We start from the raw sequence: 23,162 nt of genomic DNA, 5'->3' as shown, positions 1-23,162 counted from the left end.
ACCAAAATATCTTCGATTTTCTCTTCATGAAGCCCTAGTCTTAGCTGTCCTTTTTACACCCGGATAGATTTGACACCACCCCTAGGACAACACCCGTAGTGGAAAAACCGGGAAGTGTGCACCAAGCACTAATGGTAGCAGAGGAACTCTGCCATCTCACAGGCACAGCCGTACACAGGCAGGCGGAACAAGGACTTTTGGGCGGCATCCTGGCAGTGGGCTCCAGGACAGCCAGAGGGCAACTCGCGGTGCATGTGCGAGCACTTCCGGGAGGCATCGCATGGCTCTAGGCAAGCACTTCCGGGTGGCACGTGTCAGCAGCTGAGACACTTCCGCGCGTTTTTCCGGCGGTAGCGTCGTTGGCACCGCAGGAGCTGGCGTAGGCCTATGCCATGGCATCTCGGTATGACCGGGCAATCACTGTCTTCTCCCCAGATGGACACCTTTTCCAAGTGGAATATGCTCAGGAAGCAGTGAAGAAAGGATCCACGGCGGTGAGCGATCAGTTTCTCCACCACTGCCCCCCGCCCCCGGCCCCCGCCATGTCTTCCTCACCCCGCTGCCCCAGCCCAAGGCCCTGGTGTAGCGGGTCAGAAAAGGAGTCTCCCACTTGTAAGAATTGCTTCGTTTTTTTTTTTAATTTTATTTATTTATTTATTTGAGAGAGAGAGAGAGCAGGAGAGGGGGGAGGGTCTGAGGGAGAAGCAGACTCCCTGACGAGCAGGGAGCCCGATGCGGGACTCGATCCCGGGACTCCAGGATCATGACCTGAGCCGAAGGCAGTCGCTTAACCAACTGAGCCACCCAGGCGCCCCGTGCTTCGTTTTTTTAATCGAGAGAGATGCCTTTTCTGAAATTTGGGCTGGAAGTGACGGGATAAAAGTAGATTTCATAGGTGGGCAGCTGCTTTTGAAGAACGATAGCTACAGACACAAAACTGGGGTGTGAGTTGAAGCTTTGATTTTAGAAGAGATATTAATGCTGTGTCTAACAGAGAAGAAAAAACTTCCTCCAGCCAGTAACAGCCTTCCTGGATGCACATGATCTGCTTCCTCAGGAATCGACAGATGCATGGAAAAGTAACAGTTCCTTCTTGTGGGTACTGTTGTTTAATAATAATTACATTAAAAATAGGCCATGCCTGTTCCCTGAAATAGGGACAAATCAATGTAAAATTGAATCTGTTGGCGAGGAAATGGTCAAAAACGCTAAGCCAGTTATCACACACTTCCACCTGTTAAAAGTAATTGTCCTAAAATTTTCACCGGAATATTTGGCAGCCTTTTAGAGGCTCTGAGCCCCAAGAATCTCCATTCTTTTGCCACTTTTTTGTTTGTTGTTCAAATAATGCTGAAATTTTTTGAGAGATTATACCCTACTTTATATTTAAGTATCCACATTTCTGAAAAACTTAAGTACTCAGGGTAGCAGTAATACTCCTGACAAGTTTTGTTTTTTTTTTAAAGATTTTATTTATTTATTTGAGAGAGAGACACAGCGAGAGAGGGAATACAAGCAGGGGGAATGGGAGAGGGAGAGGCAGGCTTCCCGCGGAACAGGGAGCCCGATGCGGGGCTCGATCCCAGGACCCCGGGATCATGACCTGAGCCGAAGGCAGACGCTTAACGACTGAGCCACCCAGGCGCCCCGCTGACAAGTTTTAATGACATTAATCTCATAGTGATTTATAAAACTTAAAAAGGACAAAATTGCCATGGTGAGCAAGAATCTATTACTCCAAATCCTCTAAGTCCTAACGTATGAATTCAGAATGATACTATTTATTTATTTATTTATTTATTTATTTATTTGAAGATTTTATTTATTTGAGAGAGCGCTCAGGGGAGAGAGAGAGAGAGAGAGCGCGCTCACGAGCAGGGAGGAGGGGCAGAGGGAGAGGGAGAAGCAGACTCCCTGCTGAGCAGGGAGCCTGATGCTAGGCTCAATCCCAGGATCCTTGGATCATGACCTGAGCGGAAGGCAGACACTTAACTGACTTAGCCAAGCCACCCAGGCGTACCTAAAGGTTACAATTTCTTTTAAATCTCTCGAATTTCATGAGCATGTTTGTTATGCATTTTGGAAATTGAGACACCAGGTATGACAATACACATTTCTAAGTCCAGCAGTGTCTCTATTTTTCCTCACTGTCCATACCAACTTAGTTATGGAAGGAAATAATTCACTTTTATTGTAAATCTATCAAATGTAAAGTGGTAAAAAAAAAAATAACACTAGAAAGAATCTTGTATTCTTCTATTTAATTGGGCCCTCTAGTTTTGCTTCTGTTTTATAAGTAATTTTTTTAGAATTGTAAATTTAAGAAAAGCCTGATGTAGCTTAAACCAAAAGGGTACCATTTTGATAAAAACAAAAAGTTATATAATCCCCAGTAAGGCATGAAGCATATGGTTAGAAAATAATGCCCAAGTTTTAGAGCCTAAAATAAAGAAAGTAATGGGAGAAGACTGGGGTGTAATAAGAAGCCACATTGGCTCATTTAAAATGTTTTAAGAATGCTATAGAACTGATTGATAGTTCCTTTGTAATCAGCTGTAAAAGGGTAAGGATATAAAAATACCTATAATGGTCATTTTTAAAGAATCATTGGAAGGATGAGACAGTTTTTGTCTCAGGATTCTGAAATTATAATTTGCATCTTTGTATGGAGTTGTTCATTGTGTTTCCTTGAGGGTGCTATGACCTTTTATGTGGGGTGAAGTTTATAATGGCACTTGCTTATTAAAATATGTCTCAAAATATTCTGTCTATAAACAACATTTGTTATGATGAGTTGCAAATAAGCCAAGGTTGACCAGTTTTGACCAGTATGTGGATGCAATATTATTTAGTAATACAAGAAGTTATAGGGATCACAATTAGAGGCTTGGGTTCTACTTCCTTCTTTGGTGATTATCTTATAGCATGAAGTGAGGCAAGAGGCCTGTTTTCTTTTTGCTTTAGTTCCCTTTTCTATAAATGAAAAATATGTTTGAATAACATTTTGGAGCGGTAATACCTTTCTTCTTAGAAAAAAAAAAAACAATGACTCCTTTACAGTATTCCCATGAAAAATGTAAGATTTATTACCATTCCTCATTCTGTCCTTTCCCTGACCCCAAACTGTTACTAGCTCTATGTTTCCTGCTTTTACAAATCTTAGCTTCACATTCTGGCCATCACTGTCTTCCATAATCCTTATCCACCCTCTTTAATTAAAGGGGCAGCTTCATGGTTTTACTCATATATGTTTGTGGGTAGAGGAGAAAAACACCTTTATTTATGCCGCACTCCCTCTTATGTATCCTCTGAGAATCTCTGCACATTTCTTCTTCTTGATGAAGCCTTCTCTGATCTGCTCCAGCCATACTGACTCTTACTCTTTTTCTGAACTTAACAATCTGTACCACATAGCATTATAGAGTGTCTACTATTCGGCCTCGTTTTCACTTTAATTTCAAGTATATTTAATAGTCTTCTCACACCAACTGGATAGTAAGATCTTCAAGAACCTAGGTAGCATAGGGATGCCTGGGTGGCTCAGTCCATTAAGTATCTGCCTTCGGCTCAGGTCGTGATCCCAGGGTCCTGGGATTGAGTATCACGTTAGGCTCCTTGCTCAGCGGGGAGCTGCTTCTCCCTCTGCCTGCAGCTCCCCCTGCTTGTGCTGCTTCTCTCCTCTCTGACAAATAAATAAATAAAAATTTTTTTAAAAAAAAGAATCTAGGTAGCATAATTCCTCTTGTATTTCTACCACATGATATATTACAGTGGAGGGGCAAGGTAAAAAGTAAGCCTTTAAGTAATATTTCTTTTGTACCAAGTATTTTATGTATGTTATGTAATGTTAAGTATAGTATTTAATCCCCTTTTTATATATGTGGAAACTGATTCAGAAACTTTGATAGCTTGCTGAAGGTAACCAGCTAGAAAGTGATGGAGCCCACATTCACACTTAATTTTTTCTAGTTCCAGAGCCTCTGCTCTTTGCATTGTATCATGCAGTTTCTTAAATAAATATTTGTATATAATTAGCCATTATATCATGAATATGGAAGTCAGGTATATATCATGCAAAGCAACTAACTTCTCTAAGCTATAGTTTCTTTAATAGTAAAATAGGTACCAAAATAGCACCTGCTTCATAGGGTTGATGAGAGAGTTAAATGAGGTAATAATACATGTTAAACATCTTGCACAGTATCTGGTTCACAGCAGGTATTTAATAAAAGATAGCTATTATTATTTACTATTCCTTCATTTTCACTTTTCCCTTCACTTTTGTCTGTGATTCTTCTAGTGCTTTCATTTATTATTTCAAGACATTTTTGTTGAACATTTATGTATGCCAAACATGGTGCTGGGTTCTAGGGTTTCAGAATGAATCAGATAGACTCACTTCCTGTCCTCAGAGAGCTTACTATCTAGCAGGCACATTAGATGATTAATAGTCCTAACAAGGCCTAAATGAGTATTATAATGGGGAGAGAAGAGGGGGCAGTATGGGAACTCTAGGTGTTAGGAAGGTTCTCCTGAGGAAGTAATATTTAAGTAGACACCTAAAAGATGAATGATATGTTGAAAAGTGGGAAGAAGGAAGAGTATTTTAGACAAAGGAAATAGCATGTGAAGACCAGTTAGCAAAAGACAACTATATTCTATGAATTGGAAGGCATTCCAGATTGCTGAAGCAATGTAAAACCAGGAAGAGATAAAGCTAGAAAGGGAGGCTGGATCATAGAATGTCTTTAAGGAAATAAGAGGCCTTGAAGGGTTTTAATGTGCCTGTTGTCATTCTCTAGATTATCACTGATCAGTCCTTCTAGTAACAGACTGCATTTGTCCAACCACAGAGGTACTTATATGACCCAGGTAGAATCATTCTTAGTTTCTATCCTCCTGAACACAGTGATAAGCATGTGACTCAAATCCATCCTTAGGACTTTTTAAACTAGAGATAGTGGTAGCTTTTTTCCTCTGGGACAACTGTTGGGATGTGTGTCCAAGATTGCCAGTGGCCATCTTTTTTTTTTTTTTTCTGTAAATACAGCTTCTCTGTATTAAGAGAGTGAAAGGCCAATATGCAGAGTAAATATTACAGTCCCTAGATCTTTCTGTTTCAATTCCAGTTCTGTGCTGTCTCAGTTTGCTTAGTGAGAAATGGTCCTTACTCGTACAAGTGTTTAAGTAAAGGAATGCCACTTCAGATTTTCTTTTTTCTTTTTTTCATGTTTTTATTTTTCAAAGATTTCTCAGACTCCAATGTCGTCAGTGGATTGGATAATATCAAGACTGGAAGCAGGGAAACCACATAGGAGTCTATGAAGCAATCCACATTGAAAAATAATAGTTTTTACAAGGGTTGGGGCAGAAAGGAGAATAAGGCAGATTCCAGAGAAACTTTAATGGTATAGTTGAATATGAAGCTCTAAGTTTGACTGAAGGATTGAGGTTTGGACTTGTTGAGGTTGAGATGCTTATGGAAGCCTTATAGGTAGCCTCTAAAATGACCTACAGTGATCCCCACTTTCTGGTGCTCATACCCTTGTGTAATCCTCTCCCCTTGGGTGTGGGCTGAATCTAGTGACTTGTTTCTAGGAATTTGGATAGGCAAAAGTGATGGGATGTCACTTCAGAGGTTAAGTTACAAAGAGATGGTGACTTATGTCTTGCTCATCCTCTTTCATTCTCACTTGCTTATTCTTGTGGAACATAGCTGCCATTTTTAGTTGCTCTATGGAGGGTCCAATGTAGCAAGGAACTGAGATCCTTAGTCCCAACAGTGTGTGAGGAATTGAATCTAACAACCATGTGAGTGAGCTTGGAAATGGATCCTCCCTCATGAGCCTTGAGGTGAGTGCAGCCCTGGAAGGCAATTTGATTGCAGGCCCTTGTGAGAGACCCTAAGCTAGAGGATAAACTGTGTCCAGATTCCTGACCTACAGAGACTGTGAGGCGTGAGTATATATAAATATACATGTTTGGAACTCAGGGGATTGATATGGACTGGAGATAGTAATTTTGAAGTGCATCATTTCTCTCCCCTGCTTAAAATATATGTTGAAGGTAGAGTAAATGAGTATTGTTGAGTACTCTTCTTCTCTTGAAAAGATGAAATGTAGACTATAGACTAATGGACTATGTAGAGGATAACCTACAACCATGAGGGACGTTAATGACCTGTGTGTAGTCTACCTTGACTAAACTCTGGGAGGAGTGGGGGTGGAAACCATGTTGCCATCAGCTGAAGGATGATGACAATATTTGGCTTTGAAGAGTTTGAAAGAGGGGTGGGATTGAAGTGAAGTGGTGTTTAAGACTTTGTTTAAGATAAGGGAGACTTTAGCATGTGTTTAAATTGTTGGTGAGAAAAAGCCAGTAGAGAAATTCAAGGTTTGTTTGTTTTTATGTTTATTTATTTTTAACTTTTTATTATGGAATATTTTGAACACACAAAGATATAAAGGGAATACCATAATGAACCTCTGTATACCCATTACCCAGCTCCAACAATTACCAACATTCTACGAATCTGTTTTATCTTTCCCCAACTTTTCCCTCTTTCCAATAGAATTATTTTAATTGAATTTTTTATTGAGATAATTGTAGATTCACATGCAGTTGTAAGAAATAATACATAGAGATTTGAGGGCACCTGGCTGGTTCAGTTGGTAGAGTACGCAGCTCTTGATCTCAGGGTCATGAGTTCAAGCTTCATATTGGGTGTAGAGATTACTTAAATATATAAACTTAAAAAAAAAAAAAGAAACCATACATAGGGATTCCTTGTGTACTTTTCCCATTTTCTGCCAATGGTAGCATTTGCAAAAGTATAGCACAATATTACAACCAGGTTATTGACATTGATATAAGCCCACCTATTTTATTCAGATTTCTCCAGTAACCCTTGTACTAATTCATGTGGATATTAAGTTCTGTCAGATTTTATTGCCTGTGTACTTTCTTGTATCCACAGTGAAGATATTGAACAGTCCCAACTCCACAAGGATTCCTTATGCTGCTCTTTTATTACCACACCCACCTCCTTCCCCTGCCCACACACCCTCCTCTCCATAGCCCTCATCTCTCAAAGCAGTCATCTGTCCTCCATTTCTAAAATGTTTTCATTTCAAAGTATTATATAAATGGTATCATACAGTATGAAACCTTTGGGATTTGCTTTTTTTTTCCCTTGAGGTTCATCTAAGTTGTTGAATGTATCAGCGTTTTATTGCTGAGTAGTATCCCACAGTATGGATGTACCACAGTATTTATTCTCTTTTGAAAAACATTTGGGTTGTTTACAGTTTGGAGCTATTATTTATAGATATGTTATGAACATTTGTAGCAGTTTTTTGTGTAAACATAAGTGTTTTTTCTCTGATATAAATCTCCAGCTGTGCAATTACTGGATCATATGGTAATTGCAGGTTTGGTTTTATAAGAAACTGCTAAATTGTTTCCCAGAGTAGCTATATCATTTTATATCCCCACTAGCAGTGAGTGATCCAGCTTCCATACATCCTTGCCAGCATTTGGTGTTACTATTTTTCATTTTGTTCATTCTGATAAGTGTATAGTGATACCTCATTGTGGTTTTAAATTAGCCATTAAATGGCTAATGATGTCAAGCAGATTTTCATGTGCTCATTTGCCATCTGTATGTCTTCTTCAGTGAAATGTCTTTCATGTCTTTTATCCATTTTCTAACTGGATTGGTTTTTCTACTATTGAGTTCTGACAGTTCTTTATATATTCTAGATTCCAGTCCTTCCTCAGATATGGGGTTTCCAAATATTTCCTCTGTCTCTGTAGCTCGTCTTTTCATCCTTTTCTCATGGACTTTCATAGAGCAAAAATTTATAATTTTGATGAGACCCAATTTAACAATTTTTCCTCTTATGGTTCATATTTTTGGGTGCCAAGTCTAAAAACCCTTTGCCCAGATCCCAAAATTTTTCCCTAAAAGTTTATAATTTTGCATTTTACATTTAAATCTATTACTATTTTAAAATAAATCCCTGGGGCACCTGGGTGGCTCAGTTGGTTAAGCGACTGCCTTCGGCTCAGGTCATGATCCTGGAGTCCCGGGATCGAGTCCCGCATCGGGTTCCCTGCTCAGCAGGGAGTCTGCTTCTCCCTCTGACCCTCCTCCCTCTCATGCTCCCTGTCTCTCATTCTCTGTCTCAAATAAATAAATAAAATCTTTAAAAAAATAAAAATAAAATAAAATAAATCCCTGATAACAAGATATTTCATCATTTAAATAAAGTTGTCTCTTAAGACCATTATCATTCCTAATGAAATTGACAAAAACTCCTTAATATTTTGTAATAGTCTACATTCTGATTTTCCTCATTGCTTACAAAATGTCTTTTTGTAATTGTGTTGAGTCTGAATCTAAAGTCTGTGTACTGTGCTTAGCCCTTAGGTATCTGTTTTATTCTTGAACAGCATCTCCTCTTTTTTCATGGCTTTGACTTCTTGAAGAGACTGGGTTAATTGTTCAGTGGAGCGTCCCACTTTCTAGATTCCTCTGATTGTTTCCTTGCCCTCAGAGATACTATTTGGAGAGACAAGTATAATGAATAAATAAATAATTATAAATGTGCTGACTGAAAGGACAGAATGGGTTGTTGTTTAAAGAATAATAGAGAAGGACTCCTTGAGGTGAAATTGAAATTGAGACTTGAAATAGGAAGAGAAGCATTCCAGGCAGAGGGAATATTACATGTGAAAGTTCAGAGGAGGGAAACAGAATTGTGCTTGAAAAAGTCTCGAAATAAGGTAATGTGGCTGGAGTTTGGTGAATAACAATGACATACTATTGGAGAAATAGGCATGAGCTAGACCTTTCCCAACTTTATAAGCAAGACTAAAGAGTTTAAAAAGATTTTCTAAGTGCAGAGGAGTGCTGTGGAAGGATATTCAAATGAAGAGTAATCTGACCCTACTGATGTTTTTAAATGCTCACCCTGGCAGCCTTGTAGAGACTAGGTGGCAGTACAGGATGGGGGTGGGAGGATGGAGAGGTGGGGAGCAAAGGTAGAAAGTGGAAAACCTAGTAGGCTATGCAGTCCTGTATAGTCCAGGCAAGAAATGATGGTTGCTTGTATTAGAGTGTTGATGGGAAGTTGGATAATTTGTGTAGGTAAAATGGACAAAAGCAAGGTAATTGGTTGGAAATGGATGGTGTGAGAGGAGGAGCTATAAAGGATAACAACTGGGTTTTTGGCTTAACAAGTGGAATGGATGGTAACTCATTTTCTCAGATGATTCTGGCTGCCAGTTTTGTAGAGTCCAACCAACAGACTTGAGCAATGGAAACTTAACCAAGGCAAAAGGGTCCATAGTGACTTCCAGCCCCCTGGCTGAATACAGATAGGCCCATCAGGCAACCCATCTCTAAATATCCATAGGCCATAACTAACCAATGGGCTACTTAAAACCAGGCACAGTTACCAAAAAAGGGAAAATTCCATATGTCCCCATACCTCCTCACCTTCCCCCTTTATTTTTTTGTTCCTATTTATTTTATTTATTAAAATATTTTATTTATGTATGTATTTGAGAGAGAGAGAGAGAAAGAGAGCTCAAGCAGGGAGGAGGGGCAGAGGGAGAGACTCTCCAGCAGACTCTGTGCTGACTGTGAAGCTTGATGCAGGGCTCAAACCCACCATCCTGAGATCATGAGCTGAGCTGAAATCAAGAGTTGTATGCTTAATCGACTGAGCCACCCCAGGAACCCTTATTTTATTTATTTTACTTACTTTTTAAGTAGGCTCCAGGCCCAGTGTGGAGCCCAACGTGGGGCTTGAACCCTGAGATAAGACCTGAACTGAGATCGAGAGTTGGACACATAACAGACTGAGCCCCCCAGGTGCCCCCTCCCTTCCCCCTTTAAATCCAGCCCCCACCCACTGCCTTCTGGCAGACAGCCTCTTCTTTGCTGTCCTGCTGCTTCTCCCTTGTGGTGTATTCAGTAAAATTCTATCTCCTTTGTTCCGCTTCAGGTGAATTCTTTCACCACCTGCGCCACCGGCTTCTATTCAATCGTCACCCCACATTTGGGAACCCCCATCTGATCGGGAGAGATACCACAAGTTTGTGATACTTTTAACAAGTTATGAAATAGTTTTCACAAATAGTCTTCCTGCTTTTCTAGTGTTTTTAAAGTAGGTGTGGATGTTGAATTTTATCAAATGCTGTTGTAGCTTTTGTCATTGACTTTATACTATTTGTTTTAGTTAGAACTATTTCAGTTGCAAGCATCAGAAACACAACTCAAACTGATTTAAACAAAAACTGAGGATGAGTTTGAACTGCATGAGTTCACTTATACTCGAATTTTTTACAATATAGTATTATAAATGTATATCTCTTCCTTATGATTTTCTTAGTATTTTCTTTTCTCTAGCTTTCTTTATTGTAAGAATACAGTATATGATGTACAAAATATGTGTTAATCAACTGTTTATACCGGTAAGGCTGCCAGTCAACAATAGGCTATTAGTAGTTAAGTTTTGGGGAGTCAAAAGTTATACACGAATTTTCAACTGTACAAAGGGATAGGGTTGGCACCCTTAACCCCTGCATTGTTCAAGGGTCAACTGTATTGAATCAAGTACCCAAAGGGAGCAGGGGTAAACCTTCCTTTTAGTCTCAATTATATGGCTACTAGGGTCTTAACCATCTGAGCCCGCTACTAGGGTCTTAATGATATCCCCAGAACTGGTATGTCTCTGTCTCTCTTTCCCTCCTTTCCTCTTTTCTGTCTTCCTCTCCATCTCTTGCTTCCTCTACGTATTACTTTCACTCTCAGACATGACCTCCCTAAGAAGTGGCTCCTAGATAGTCCTGGGTTCCAGGCTCCTATCAATAGGTAAAGAATTATCCTGTCTTCCAAACATTTGCAGTAAAACTTCTTTTTTTTTTTTTAAGATTTTATTTATTTATTTGACAGAGAGAGACATGGTGAGAGAGGGAACACAAGCAGGGGGAGTGGGAGAGGGAGAAGCAGGCTTCCTGCGGAGCAGGGAGCCCGATGCGGGGCTCAATGCGGGGCTCGATCCCAGGACCCTGGGATTATGACCGGAGCCCAAGGCAGACACTTAACGACTGAGCGCCACCGAGGCGCCCCTCAGTAAAACTTCAAGGATTTACTGTTTGATGAGGCTGGGGTGCATTACAGCCCCAGCTAAAGACTCAGTATTTCTCCAAGAAAAATTGAAGTGCTGTTATTATCAGAAGGGCAAAAATAACAGATCTTCACTATCCCCTGTAACATTTATATTAAAAGATTTACTTTTATTGACATTCCTAAAATTCCTGGAATGAACCATAATTGTTTATGGAATATTACTGTTTTTCTGTATTCATAGATTCTATTTGTAAATATCTTGTTTAGAACTTTTGACATCAGCTAAAAAAGAAAAAGAATTTTTTTTTTTTTAAAGATTTATTCATTTGAGACACAGAGATACAGAGAGAGAGAGAGCACGAGCAGGGAGAGAGGCAGAGGGAGAAGGAGAAGCAGGCTCCCCGCTGAGCCAGGAGCCCAATGTGGGGCTCGATCCCAGGACCCCGGAATCATGACCTGAGCCGAAGGCAGACGCCCAACCATCTGAGCCACCCAGGCGCCCCAGAAAAAGAATTTTTTGACATCAGTTTTTCTTTTCTTTTTTTTGACATGAGCTTTCCTAAGTGAAAATCATTAGTACTTTTCTTTATTTAGAAAATGTTTTATTTGCCAGATTTTAACATTGTTACATAGCTTTCCAAAACAGAGTTAGGAACATTTCCATTTTGATCTGTACCATGGAATAATTTATTTTTTTTTTAAGATTTTTTTAAGATTTATGTTTTTATTTGTCAGAGAGAGAGCAAGCACACAAGCAGGGGAAGCACCAGGCCGAGGGAAAAGCAGGCTCCTCACTGAGTAAGGAGCCTGATGTGGGACTCAATTCCAGGGTCCTGGGATTATGACCTGAGCTGAAGGCAGAGGTTTAACTGACTGAGCCACCCAGGTGTCCCATTCATGGAATAATTTAAATAGCATAGGAATTACCCATAACAGATAATCAGGAAAAATTCATCCATGAACCTTCTGGGCATGACACTTGTTTTTGAAATTATCCCATGTTTGTTTGAGAGACTGTGTTTTCTATATTTTCTTGAGTCCGCATGGGCAGTTTTAAATTTTTCTAGTTTGTCATCCTTTTCACATTGGTTAGCTTAGGGTTGTAATTTTTAAATTCTTGGTTTCTCACAATTGTATATAATTTTTACACTTTGACCCTCTTGGCTAGATTAACTGAGACATCTCTTCATTATTATTTAAAAAACTATCTCTTGGTATTACTTATCAATTTTATTTTTTTCTCCCTAATCATTAATTTCTGCTTTTTCCTTATTCACCTTGTAAGCTTAGCTTAAATACTTTTATTCCTTCTTGAACTTCTTGAATGAATTCATAATTATTTTTTATTTGATTTTATAAAATGTGATTATGAATTTTCTTGTGAGAATAATTTTACCCACATACAAAAGACTTTGATATTAGGATTTTCATTATAAACATTTTCTAGGGGTGCCTGGGTAGCTCAATTGGTGTAGGGTCTGCCTTCGGCTCAGGTCATAATCTCAGGGTCCTGGGATCGAGCCCCGCATCAGGCTCCCTGCTCAGCGGAGAGTCTGCTTCTCCCTCTTCCTCTGTTCCTCCTCCCTGCTTGTGCTCTCTTTCTCTCTCTCTCTCAAATAAATAAAATATATTTAATAAATACATAAATAAACATTTTCTAGATAGTCTGTGTTGGAAGTTTTAATTTCTTTATTAAGTCAAAACTGTTTAGGTGAGAATTATAAAACTTATTATATGTGGTGATCGATTAATTTAATTTCATTTATTACAATTTGGGGAAAATATTGAGATTTTCTTGAGTCATAATATATGTTATATTGTTATAATGTCCCTTGGCTTGATAAGAAGGCATAATTCCTGTAGGATATAAAGTCAACGTGAGTCTCTTAGATGAAGGTGGGAATGTCGAGGGAGGGTTGTTGATTTTAGATAGGATGATTAGGTAAAGGCCTGTCAGATAAATTGACAGACTGGAATGAAGTGAGGGAACAGTAAGAGCAAAAGCCTTGATAAATTGTCTTAAGTTTTATTTAATTGAAAGATGTGGGGCACCTGGGTGGCTCAGTCATTAAGCATCTGCCTTCGGCTCGGGTCATGATCCCAAGGTCCTGGGATTGAGCCCGTCATCAGGCTCCCTGCTCTGTGGGAAGCCTGCTTCTCCCTCTCCCACTCCCCCTGCTTGTGTTCCCTCTCTCGCTGTGTCTCTGTGTCAAACAAATAAATAAAATCTTTAAAAAAAAAAATAAAGATGTAATCTCAGGTCTAGTTCTGTATTTAAACTGTTGTGTATTTCTACTTCAATGATACTAATTCAGAGCCCACCTATTTGCATAAGTAGTACTAATATCACACTTGGCTACAAGGCAATAAACACAAATACCTGTATCAAAATATTTAGATCACCAGTGTAATACAGAATTAAACTTCTCATCTATTACTCTTGAACCCCTGAGAATATAGACGTGTTTCCACGGAAGTCCCAGTTTGAGAACTACTATCCTTATACATTATTCTTTAGACATTTTCCCACTTCACTCCCAAGGGAAGGGATAGAGGGAAGAACAATAGTGATTCTTCTTGTATTCATGTTTGAATGGAGGTTTTATTGATCAGTGAACTGGAGTGAAGGCATTTGGTCTTTCTCTTGGCTGCTTATAGCCCCCAAGCATTATCCCCCCAGATTGTGAGATACATGGGAGAGCTTTCAGAATTTTATCTACTTAATTTTCTATACTACTTCTGCTACCACCACTAGTATTGCCCATTCTACAAGGAATCCATACAGATTCCCAGCATTTTCTTTCATTTTGATTAAAATTGTTCCCTATCTAGTTAGCACTTCTTCAGGTGTATTGCTTGAGTTTAGGACACTCTTGTAGTTTCAGCGTTGGTGGTATATTCTTCCAATTTCTACGTATTTGTCTTCTTTGCTTTGGGTTTGGAGAATGGGACTTCTAGTAATCCCGTACCTATGCAGCTGTTTTCTTGGCAGTCGACTCTTCTCAGCTTTATTGAATAGTTAAGGCAAAGCCTTTTCCTCTAAGTCATGTGTTAGAATAACTTCATTTTAATGTTAAAACTGACATTAATTATGTTTTTTTTTCAATCATTTGACAGGTTGGAATCCGAGGTACTGATATAGTTGTGCTTGGAGTAGAAAAAAAATCTGTTGCCAAGCTTCAAGATGAAAGAACTGTGAGGAAAATTTGTGCCCTTGATGACCATGTTTGCATGGCTTTTGCAGGTACTTATGGAACTACAGTAATAATACAGAGTATCATAGTGTAGTAGGGTAACACAGTTGGCCCCTCCTACAATTATCCTGCTACATTTATGCGACACATGGAAATATGCTCCATTTCTTAACACAAACAGTATACCCTGTCTTTTCCGGAAGATCACATCTCTATAAACATGGATTTCTGATAATTAGTTTTGATAAAACAGAAATATTAAAAGATACATATTATAGTACCCTAATTATAACTTCAGGTAGCTGTGTTTTCTTTTTAAACTTTTATTTTTAAATAATTATAGATATTCAGGAAGTCATTAAAAAAAAACGGAGGGGGGGGCCCCTGGGTGGCACAGTGGGTTGAGCATCCGACTCTTGGTTTCAGCTCCGGTCCCGGTCCTTAGCGTGGAGTCTGCTTGAGATTCTCTCTCCTTCTCCCTACCCCTTCTGCTTGTGCGCTCTCTCTCTCTAAAATAAATAATCTTTCAAAACAAAACAAAACACAGGGAAGTCTCCTTTACCGAGTTTCCCCCAGTGGTAACATCTTCAAAAACCAGTAAATTGACGTTGTTACAAGCCACAGAGTTTATTCAGATTTAAACAGTTTTATATGCATTCATTTGCATGTGTGTGTGTGTGTGTGTGTAGTTTTATTAGACTTATCACATGTGTAAGTTCATGTAATCATCACCACAATCAAGATACACAACTCTTCCATCAACCGAAGACTACCTCATGCTATTCTTCCTCATCTCTAACCTCTGGTAGCCACTCATCCATTCTCTTCTCCATCTCTACAATTTTGTCATTTTGAGAATGTTATGTGAATAGAATCCTGTGATATATAACCTTTTCATCTTAGCTTTTCTTGTTCAACATAATTCCCTTGCCATTCATCCAAGTTGTTGCATATATCAATAATTGCTTGCTTTTTATTGCTGAATAGTGTTCCATGATAGGGATGTACCACACTTTTGTTAACAACTCACTGGTTGAAGGACATTTGGATTATTTCTAGTTTTTGCCCAGTACAAATAAAGCTGGTGCGAACATTTGTGTACAGGTTTTTGTGTGAACATAGGTTTTCCCTTTTTTTGTGATAAATGCTCAAGAGTACAGTTGCTGGGTCATATGGTAATGCATGCTTAGTTTTATAAAAAGCTGGCAAATTGTTTTCCAGAGTGCCTGAACTATTTTGCATTCCTACTAGCAATGTATAAATGATTCATTTTCTCTGCATCCTCAGCAGTCTTTGGTGTTGTTACTATTTTTAATTTTAGACATTTTTATAAGTGTGTAGTGCTATCTCATTGTGGGTTTAATTTGCATTTGACTCATGGCTAGTGATGTGGAACAGATTTTCATGTGCTTATTTGCCTCTGTATTTTTTTTTTAAGATTTTATTTATTTATTTGACACAGAGAGACACAGCGAGAGAGGGAACACAAGCAGGGGGAGTGGGAGAGGGAGAAGCAGGCTCCCCACTGAGCAGGGAGCCCGATGTGGGGCTTGATCCCAGGACCCGGGGATCATGACCCGAGCCGAAGGCAGACGCTTAACGACTGAGCCACCCAGGCGCCCCTTGCCTCTGTATTATAGCAAACAAGGCATGTTTCTTGTCATGTGTGCATGCACATGCACCCATTTTCTTTTTATTTTTTCTTTTCTTTTTTTCCTGAAATAAGACTTTAGTGTGCACAAAGAAAGCTCACATTAGTGACAGAGAGAGGAAGGAGGGTGGGGCGCGTAGGTGGCCCAGGGAAACCGGGGGGTATGGAGATAAAGGCCTTACGGCAGAGGAGACAGCTGGGAGAGAAGGAGAGCTGAGGGGTGGGCCAGGCAGGGAGAGGCCCCATCCGTTGCCTGGTGCAGGTCAGGGGCAGTGTCAAGGCAGGCTCTTGCTTCATCACACTTGTCCTCCTCTGGCCTCTGTCTTTGCTCCTTCCTGTTCCCTGAGCCCTTTTCGCTTCTCACCAGAGCCAAGAGCCTGGGGCCAGCCCTGCCTTGCAACTTTAGTCTTTCCACGGCCTCCTTTAGTCTTTCTAGTCTTCTACAGGGCCTGGGGCTGGCGGTGGCAAGATGATTACTTTTTTAAGACAGATAAAGGCTATTTTTTGTCCAGTAAGGCACATATAGACCTGCTGCCAGCAGATGTAGGTCTGGGCAACCAGGTCCTTGAGTCTGGTCCAGTACACGGCCTGGAAGCTCTCCTGGATATTGGTGCTAATATGGAGGCCCAACTGCATGCACAGCAAGCTGCAGCTCTCACCATTGGTCTGGAAGAATGTTCTGGCAGCTGACCCCCACCCAGGCAGGGTCAGAAAGCTGTGGCACAGGTAGCAGACCTTGTGATCTGGTTTGGCACTGGCCTTTGCTGTTGCTCCTGGCAAGGTGGCAAGGTCTCAGAGCCCAGCTATTACCAGAGGGATGATGGCCTCATGAGGCTCAGGACCTGGCTAAGCAAAGACAGCTGGGCCTTCTCATGCCAGAGACGGAATGTCTCTTGCTGGTCCAGCATCTGCTCAAAGACCACAAGGCTGGGCTGGCTTCGAAGCTGTCTGCTCCAGAAGGTCACGTCCAGGAAGAACTGCATGAGTGGTAATGGTGATCCGACACCTTGCTCAGGGTACAGCACAGCTGCTGGAGTTTCCCTGGCCACTCCTGGATGTTCTTGAGGAGCAGGAGCAGAAACTGCTGGAGATTGGTCTTGCATGGCAGGCAGAGCTGCCCTTCCAGGCCAGCTCAGCACAGCAGCTCAGTTAGGCCCGAGAGGTCCCCATGGGTGTAGGCCCCTGGCTGTGCGAGGGTACACAGTGTCAGGAACTTATAGATATAGCTCAGGCTAATGTCTAAGGCAGTCTCCAGGGGTGTGTTCTGCTGCTCACTCCAGCTCAGCCTGGTGTCATTTATTTATAAACACTTTCCCACTGTGCTGACAGGGCCCCTGCAGTCCCAGAGCAGGACTATGGGCTCCCAGGCTATAAAATGCTTCCATGACCTCTTGCAGTGAGGGGCACCACCAGTGCTTATCTCCATCAGACTGACGGAAGAGCCCATCCATGCTGAGATCCCATAGGAAGCCAAACGCTCCTGAAGAAATTTCTGGAGGCCATGTCAGCAGCTGGAAGAGCCAGTGGAGCAGGGGTGCGTAGGTAGAGGTTGCTCACGAGGCCACTGTGCAGGAAGGACAGCTGCTGGGCCAGGGGCATCTGAAGAACAGCCCCTCCAGGTGTGGCTTCAGGTGTGAACAATCCAGGATACAATGCAGGAGGTGACACCTGGGTAGAAACACAGCCTCACTGGGATGTACTGGTGACACAGATAACCTCTCCACCAGCATCCTGTGCTCAGGTATGAGAGGCACTTCATCTTCATCCAGATCCAAGGGACTGAGGTCGGAAAAGTCATGCAGAAGCAGCTCCTCCAGCTCCTGCTCCAGGGCCTGTTCCCGCTTCTGCAGTAAGTAATCTAAGCTGTTGGTGTAGCTCTCTGAGGCTTCAGAGGCGAACTGGAGCAAGCTATGGGTGTCCACCCCTGGAGCTGCAGCCTTCTGACTTGGGCCTGCCATGTTCCAGAACAGCTCCTCCAGTGAGTCCAGGCTCCCCTGGGGGTCCGAGTCCTGCGGCTCCTGCTGTAACTCCTCAGGTGGGCCCATGTCCTCAGGCCTTAAGGCCCCATTGCACCCACCCACCTCTGGGCTCTGGCCCCCTTGCCAGCCTACAGTACCCTCAGGTTCAGGAACTCTACAGGCAGTGGGCTCCAGTCAGTGGGGAACGTGTCCCTGGCTGCATGCACCTTGGGCTTCTTTGACGAGTTGTGAGTTGGAGCTGAGGTAGGACTGCAGTGGTACCAGGTGGGGTGGAGGAGCCCCTGGTGCAGAGGATGGTTGAAGCAACTGCCCTTCGGGCTGCACAACAGGATGGGCACCACAGCAGCTGCTTTGACCCCTTCTGTCTGAGGAAGGGCTAGTGGAGTTTTCTGGGGACTGGCCATCAGCAAACCACTGGACTTTTATCTTCCGGGGCCTCCCCCACGCCCCTAGCGTTGTACCAGCAGGTTGCACCTAGATGGGCAACAGCCATCCAGCACCTGGGCACATGTAGACAGCCACACACACCCATTTTCTAATGATGTTTTTTCAAACCAGGATTTTTTATTGATGTTTAAAAGCCTTATTGAACAAAAAATAGCCTTTATCTGTCTTTAAAAAGTAATCATCTTGCCAAAAAACAAGTTCTAATAAATTTTTAAAAGATTGAAATCAGACAAAGTATCATTTCCAATCAAAATGGAATAAAACTAGAAATCAACAGCAGAAGGAAAACTGAAAAAAATCCATAGATGTGTAGGAATTAATACAGCTGACCCTTGAACACACAGGTTGAACTACACAGGTCCAGTTATATGTGGATTTTTTACATATAGTACTGTAAATTTATTTTCCTTATGACTTTCTTTTTTTTTTAAAGATTTTATTTATTTGACAGAGAGAGACACAGCGAGAGAGGGAACACAAGCAGGGGGAGTGGGAGAGGGAGAAGCAGGCTCCCCGCAGAGCAGGGAGCCCGATGCGGGACTCGATCCCAGGACTCTGGGATCATGACCTGAGCTGAAGGCAGTCGCTCAACCAACTGAGCCACCCAGGCGCCCCTCCTTATGACTTTCTTAATAACATTTTCTTTTCTCTAGCTTACCTCATTGTAATAATACAGTATATAATACATATACAAAATATATGTTAATTGACTATGTTATCAATAAGGCTTTCAGGCAACAGTAGGCTATCAGTAGTTAAGTTTTTGAGGAGTCAAAAGTTATATGCAGATTTCAGTGGGGGGAAGGGATTGGCACCCCAACCCTTGTGTTGTTTAAGGGTCAACTGTACTCCTAAAAAACCCATGGGTCAAAAAAGACATCAGAAGAGAAGCACCTGGATGGCTCAGTCAGTTAGGCGTCTGCCTTTGGCTCAGGTCATGATCTCAGAGTCCTGGGATCAAGCCCCACATTGGGTTCCCTGCTCAGCAGGGAACCTGCTTCTCCCTCTCCCTCTGCTGCTCCCACTGTTTGTGCTCTCTCTCTCTCTCTCTCTGTGTCAAATAAATAAATAAAATCTTAAAAAAAAAGGCATCGGAAGAGAAATTAGAAAATATCTTGAGACAAATGAAAATGAAAACACATCATATGAAACTTATGGAATGTAGCAAATGCAGTGCTAAGAGGAAAATTTGTGGTCGTAACTGCTTAATTTAAAAAAAAGAAGAAGGAAAATGTCAATTCAATAGCCTAACGTTATACCTTAAGAACTAGAAAAGAAGAGCAAACTAAACCTAAGGCCAGCACAAGGAAGGAAGTAATAAAGATTAGAGATATAAAAAATAGGAGAACAAGAAACAAAAATCAATAAAACCAGTAGTTTTATTCTTTGAAAATATTATCAATATTGACAAAACATTAGGTTGCCTAAGAACAAAAGAAGACTCAACTAAAAGCAGAAATGAAAAAGGAGACATTACTAATGATTTTAAAGAAATAAAAAGGATTATCAGAGTACTGTGAACAGTCATAAACCAACAAATGAGAAGAAACTGACACATTTCTTGAAACATACAAATTACCTGTTACTCAAGAAGAAATGGAAAATCTCAACAGATGTATAATAAGTAAAGAGTGAATCAGTGATCAAAAACCTCCCAATAAAAAAACTCCATGACTAGATGCTTTCTCTGGTGAATTCTACCAAACTTTTAAAGAATTAACACCAACTCTCAAACTCTTCAATGAATTGAAGAAGGAATGCTTCCAAACTCATTCTATGAGACCAGCATTACCATGATACCAAAACCAAAGACACAACAAGAAAACTATAGACCAATATCCCTTATAAATATTGATGTAAAAATCCTCACCATAGTACTAGCATACCAAATTCAGCATATTAAAGGAATTATATACCATGACCAACTAGGATTTATTTCTGGAGTGCAAAGATAATTCAACACATGAAAATCAATATAATATACCATACTAACAAAATGACAGACAAAACTTCACGATCATATCAATTGATTCAGAAGAAGAATTTAACAACATTCAATACCCTTTAATGATGAAAACACTCAACAAACTAGGAATAGAAGGAAAAGATCTCCACATAATAAAGGCCATTTATGAAAAACTCACAGAGAACATCATAGTTACAAAAGACTGAAAGCTTTTCCTCTAAGATCAAGAAGTCAAGGATGCCTACTTTTGTCACTTCTATTTAACATAATAGTGAAAGTCCTAGCCTGAGCAATTAGGCAAGAAAAAAAAAAGGCATCCAAATTGGAAAGGAAGAAATAAAATAAAATCTGTTTACAGATGACATGATCTTGCATATAGAAAACCCTAAAGATTCCACACACACACACACACACACACACAAAACTGTTAGAGGTAGTAATTAAATTGAACAAAGTTGGAGGAAATAGTGTCAACACAAAAAAAATCAGTTGTGTTTCTATACACTGACAGTGAACAATCTGAAAAGGAAATTAAGAGAAATAATTCTATTTATAGTAGCATCAAAAAGAATAAAATACTTAGGAATAAACTTAACCAAGGAGGCAAAAGACTTGTACACTGAAAACTATAAAATGTTGCTGAAAGAAACTGAAGAAGACACAAATAAATGTAAATGCCACATTTATTTAAAATCTCAAAATACCTTTTTAGGTTAAGTTCCACTCATAAGAATTTTAGCAACATCATATACCCAGCGCTTCCCATTTAGCTCCTTATGCAGCTCAGTCAGTTAAGTGTCCCAACTCTTGGCTTCAGCTGAGTCTGTGGAATAGGAGGAAAATATTTGCAAAACTATATCTGATAAGGGATTAATTACCAGAATATATAAAGAATGCTTAGAACACAACAGCAAAGAAGCAGACACCCCAATTCAAAAATGAGCAAAGAATTTAAATAGATATTTCTCCAGAGAAGATATACAAATGGCTGATAAATGCATGAAAAAATACTCAATGTCACTAATCATTAGAGAAATGCAAGTCAAAACCACAATAAATTACCACTTCACATCCATTAGGATGGCTGTTATCAAGAAAACAAAATAAGGATTAACAAGACTGTGGAGAATTCCAAACTTTGTGCACTGTGGGTGAGAATGTAAAATGGTATAGTCACTATTGAAAACAATATAGTGATTTCTTAAAAAATTAAACATAGAATTACCATGTGATTCAACCATTCCACTTCTGGGTATATATCTAAAAGAACTGAAAGCAGGGACTCAAAGAGATATTTGTATACCCATATTTATAACAGTATTAATCACAATAGGTAAAAGATGGAAAAGCCCATGTATCCATCAGTGGATGAATGGGTAAACATAATGTGTTGTATACATACAATGGAACATAATTCAGCCCTAAAAAAGGAAGGAAAATCTGACGCATACTACAACATGGATGAATCTTGAGGACATTATGGTAAGTGAAATAAGCAGTCATAATGGGATAATTACTGTATGGTTCCACTTATATGAGAATACCTGGACTAGTCAAATTCACAGACACAGGAAGTAGAATGGTGTTTGCCAGAGGCTGTGGTGGAGGGGGAATGGAAGGTTATTTCATGGGCTCATAGTTCAGTTCGGGAAAATAAAGTCCTAGAGATGGATGGTGATGATTTTTCCAACAGTGTAAATGTTCTTAACTCCACTGAACTGTTTTTAAACTTAGAAATGGTTAAAATGATAAATTTTATGTTATGTACATTTTACTACAATAAAAAATTTTTAAAGAAATCATCTTAGTATAAATGATATGGAATGCTTTAACTTCTAGTATGCATACTTTTATGACTTTAAAAATAATTTTAAAATATGAATATGACCTTTTAGCAGAGCAAAATAAGCATTTACTAATACACTTCCCCACATGTTAATTTATTTTTGTAATTGGAAAATGCCTAAATGTCTAATATTGGGGAACTAGCATAATCAACCATGGCATATCCAAGCAGCTGCTTAAAAGTATAGGCTCTAGAACCATACCAACTGGGTTCTAAGCCAGACTCCCTTGCCCACTACACCTGTGACTATGGGCAAGGTACTTAACTGCTCTTTGCCTCAGTTTAGTCTTCTTTAACATGAGGCTAATGATAGTGTGTACCTTATTGATTTGTTACAAGAATTAAATGAGTTAATAGATAAGAAGCATTTATAACAATGTCTGGCATATATTATTAATATTACCACTACAATTACTACTACCACCATGTTACCATTCTTATTATTTAGTAGCAGTTAAAAAAGGAGGCATAGCCCACAACTATATAGTCAACTAATCTTCAACAAAACAGGAAAGAATATTTGATGGAAAAAAGTCTTTTCAACAAATGGTGTTGGGAAAACTGGACAGCGACATGCAGAAGAATGAAAGTGGACCACTTTCTTATACCATACACAAAAATAAATTCAAAGTGGATAAAAAACCTAAATGTAAGACAGGAAACCATCAAAATCCTAGAGGAGAAAACAGGTAGCAACCTCTTTGACCTCAGCCTCAGCACCTTCTCACTAGACATATCACTGGAGGCAAGGGAAACAAAAGCAAAAATGAACTATTGGGACATTGTCAAGATAAAAAGCTTCTGCACTGTGAAGGAAACAATCAATAAAACTAAAAGGCAACTGATGGCATGGGAGAAGATATTGTAAATGACCTATCAGATAAAGGGCTAGTATCCAGAATCTATAAAAAACTCATCAAAATCAACATTCAAACAATA

The 23,162-nt window shown here is 40.0% G+C and overlaps 1 protein-coding gene and 1 pseudogene across 1 annotated transcript in view; one reads left to right on the top strand and one right to left on the bottom strand.

Moving 5' to 3' along the window:
* The first annotated feature begins 316 nt into the window (after positions 1-316).
* Positions 317-23,162, top strand: part of PSMA8 (proteasome 20S subunit alpha 8) — a 45,156-nt gene continuing 22,310 nt past the window's right edge. Inside the window, exons 1-2 of the mRNA XM_006745566.3 lie at positions 317-494; positions 14,258-14,384. Of these exons, the coding sequence (XP_006745629.1) occupies positions 393-494; positions 14,258-14,384 (229 nt within the window). The 5' untranslated portion in view covers positions 317-392. The remainder of the gene's footprint in view (positions 495-14,257; positions 14,385-23,162) is intronic.
* On the bottom strand, positions 15,841-22,650 carry LOC102745556 (protein FAM178B pseudogene; annotated as a pseudogene).

Source organism: Leptonychotes weddellii, chromosome 13, assembly GCF_054177405.1.
Source record: "Leptonychotes weddellii isolate Sample4059 chromosome 13, ASM5417740v2, whole genome shotgun sequence".
Taxonomy (NCBI): domain Eukaryota; kingdom Metazoa; phylum Chordata; class Mammalia; order Carnivora; family Phocidae; genus Leptonychotes; species Leptonychotes weddellii.
This window is presented reverse-complemented; position numbering and strand designations above follow the sequence as displayed.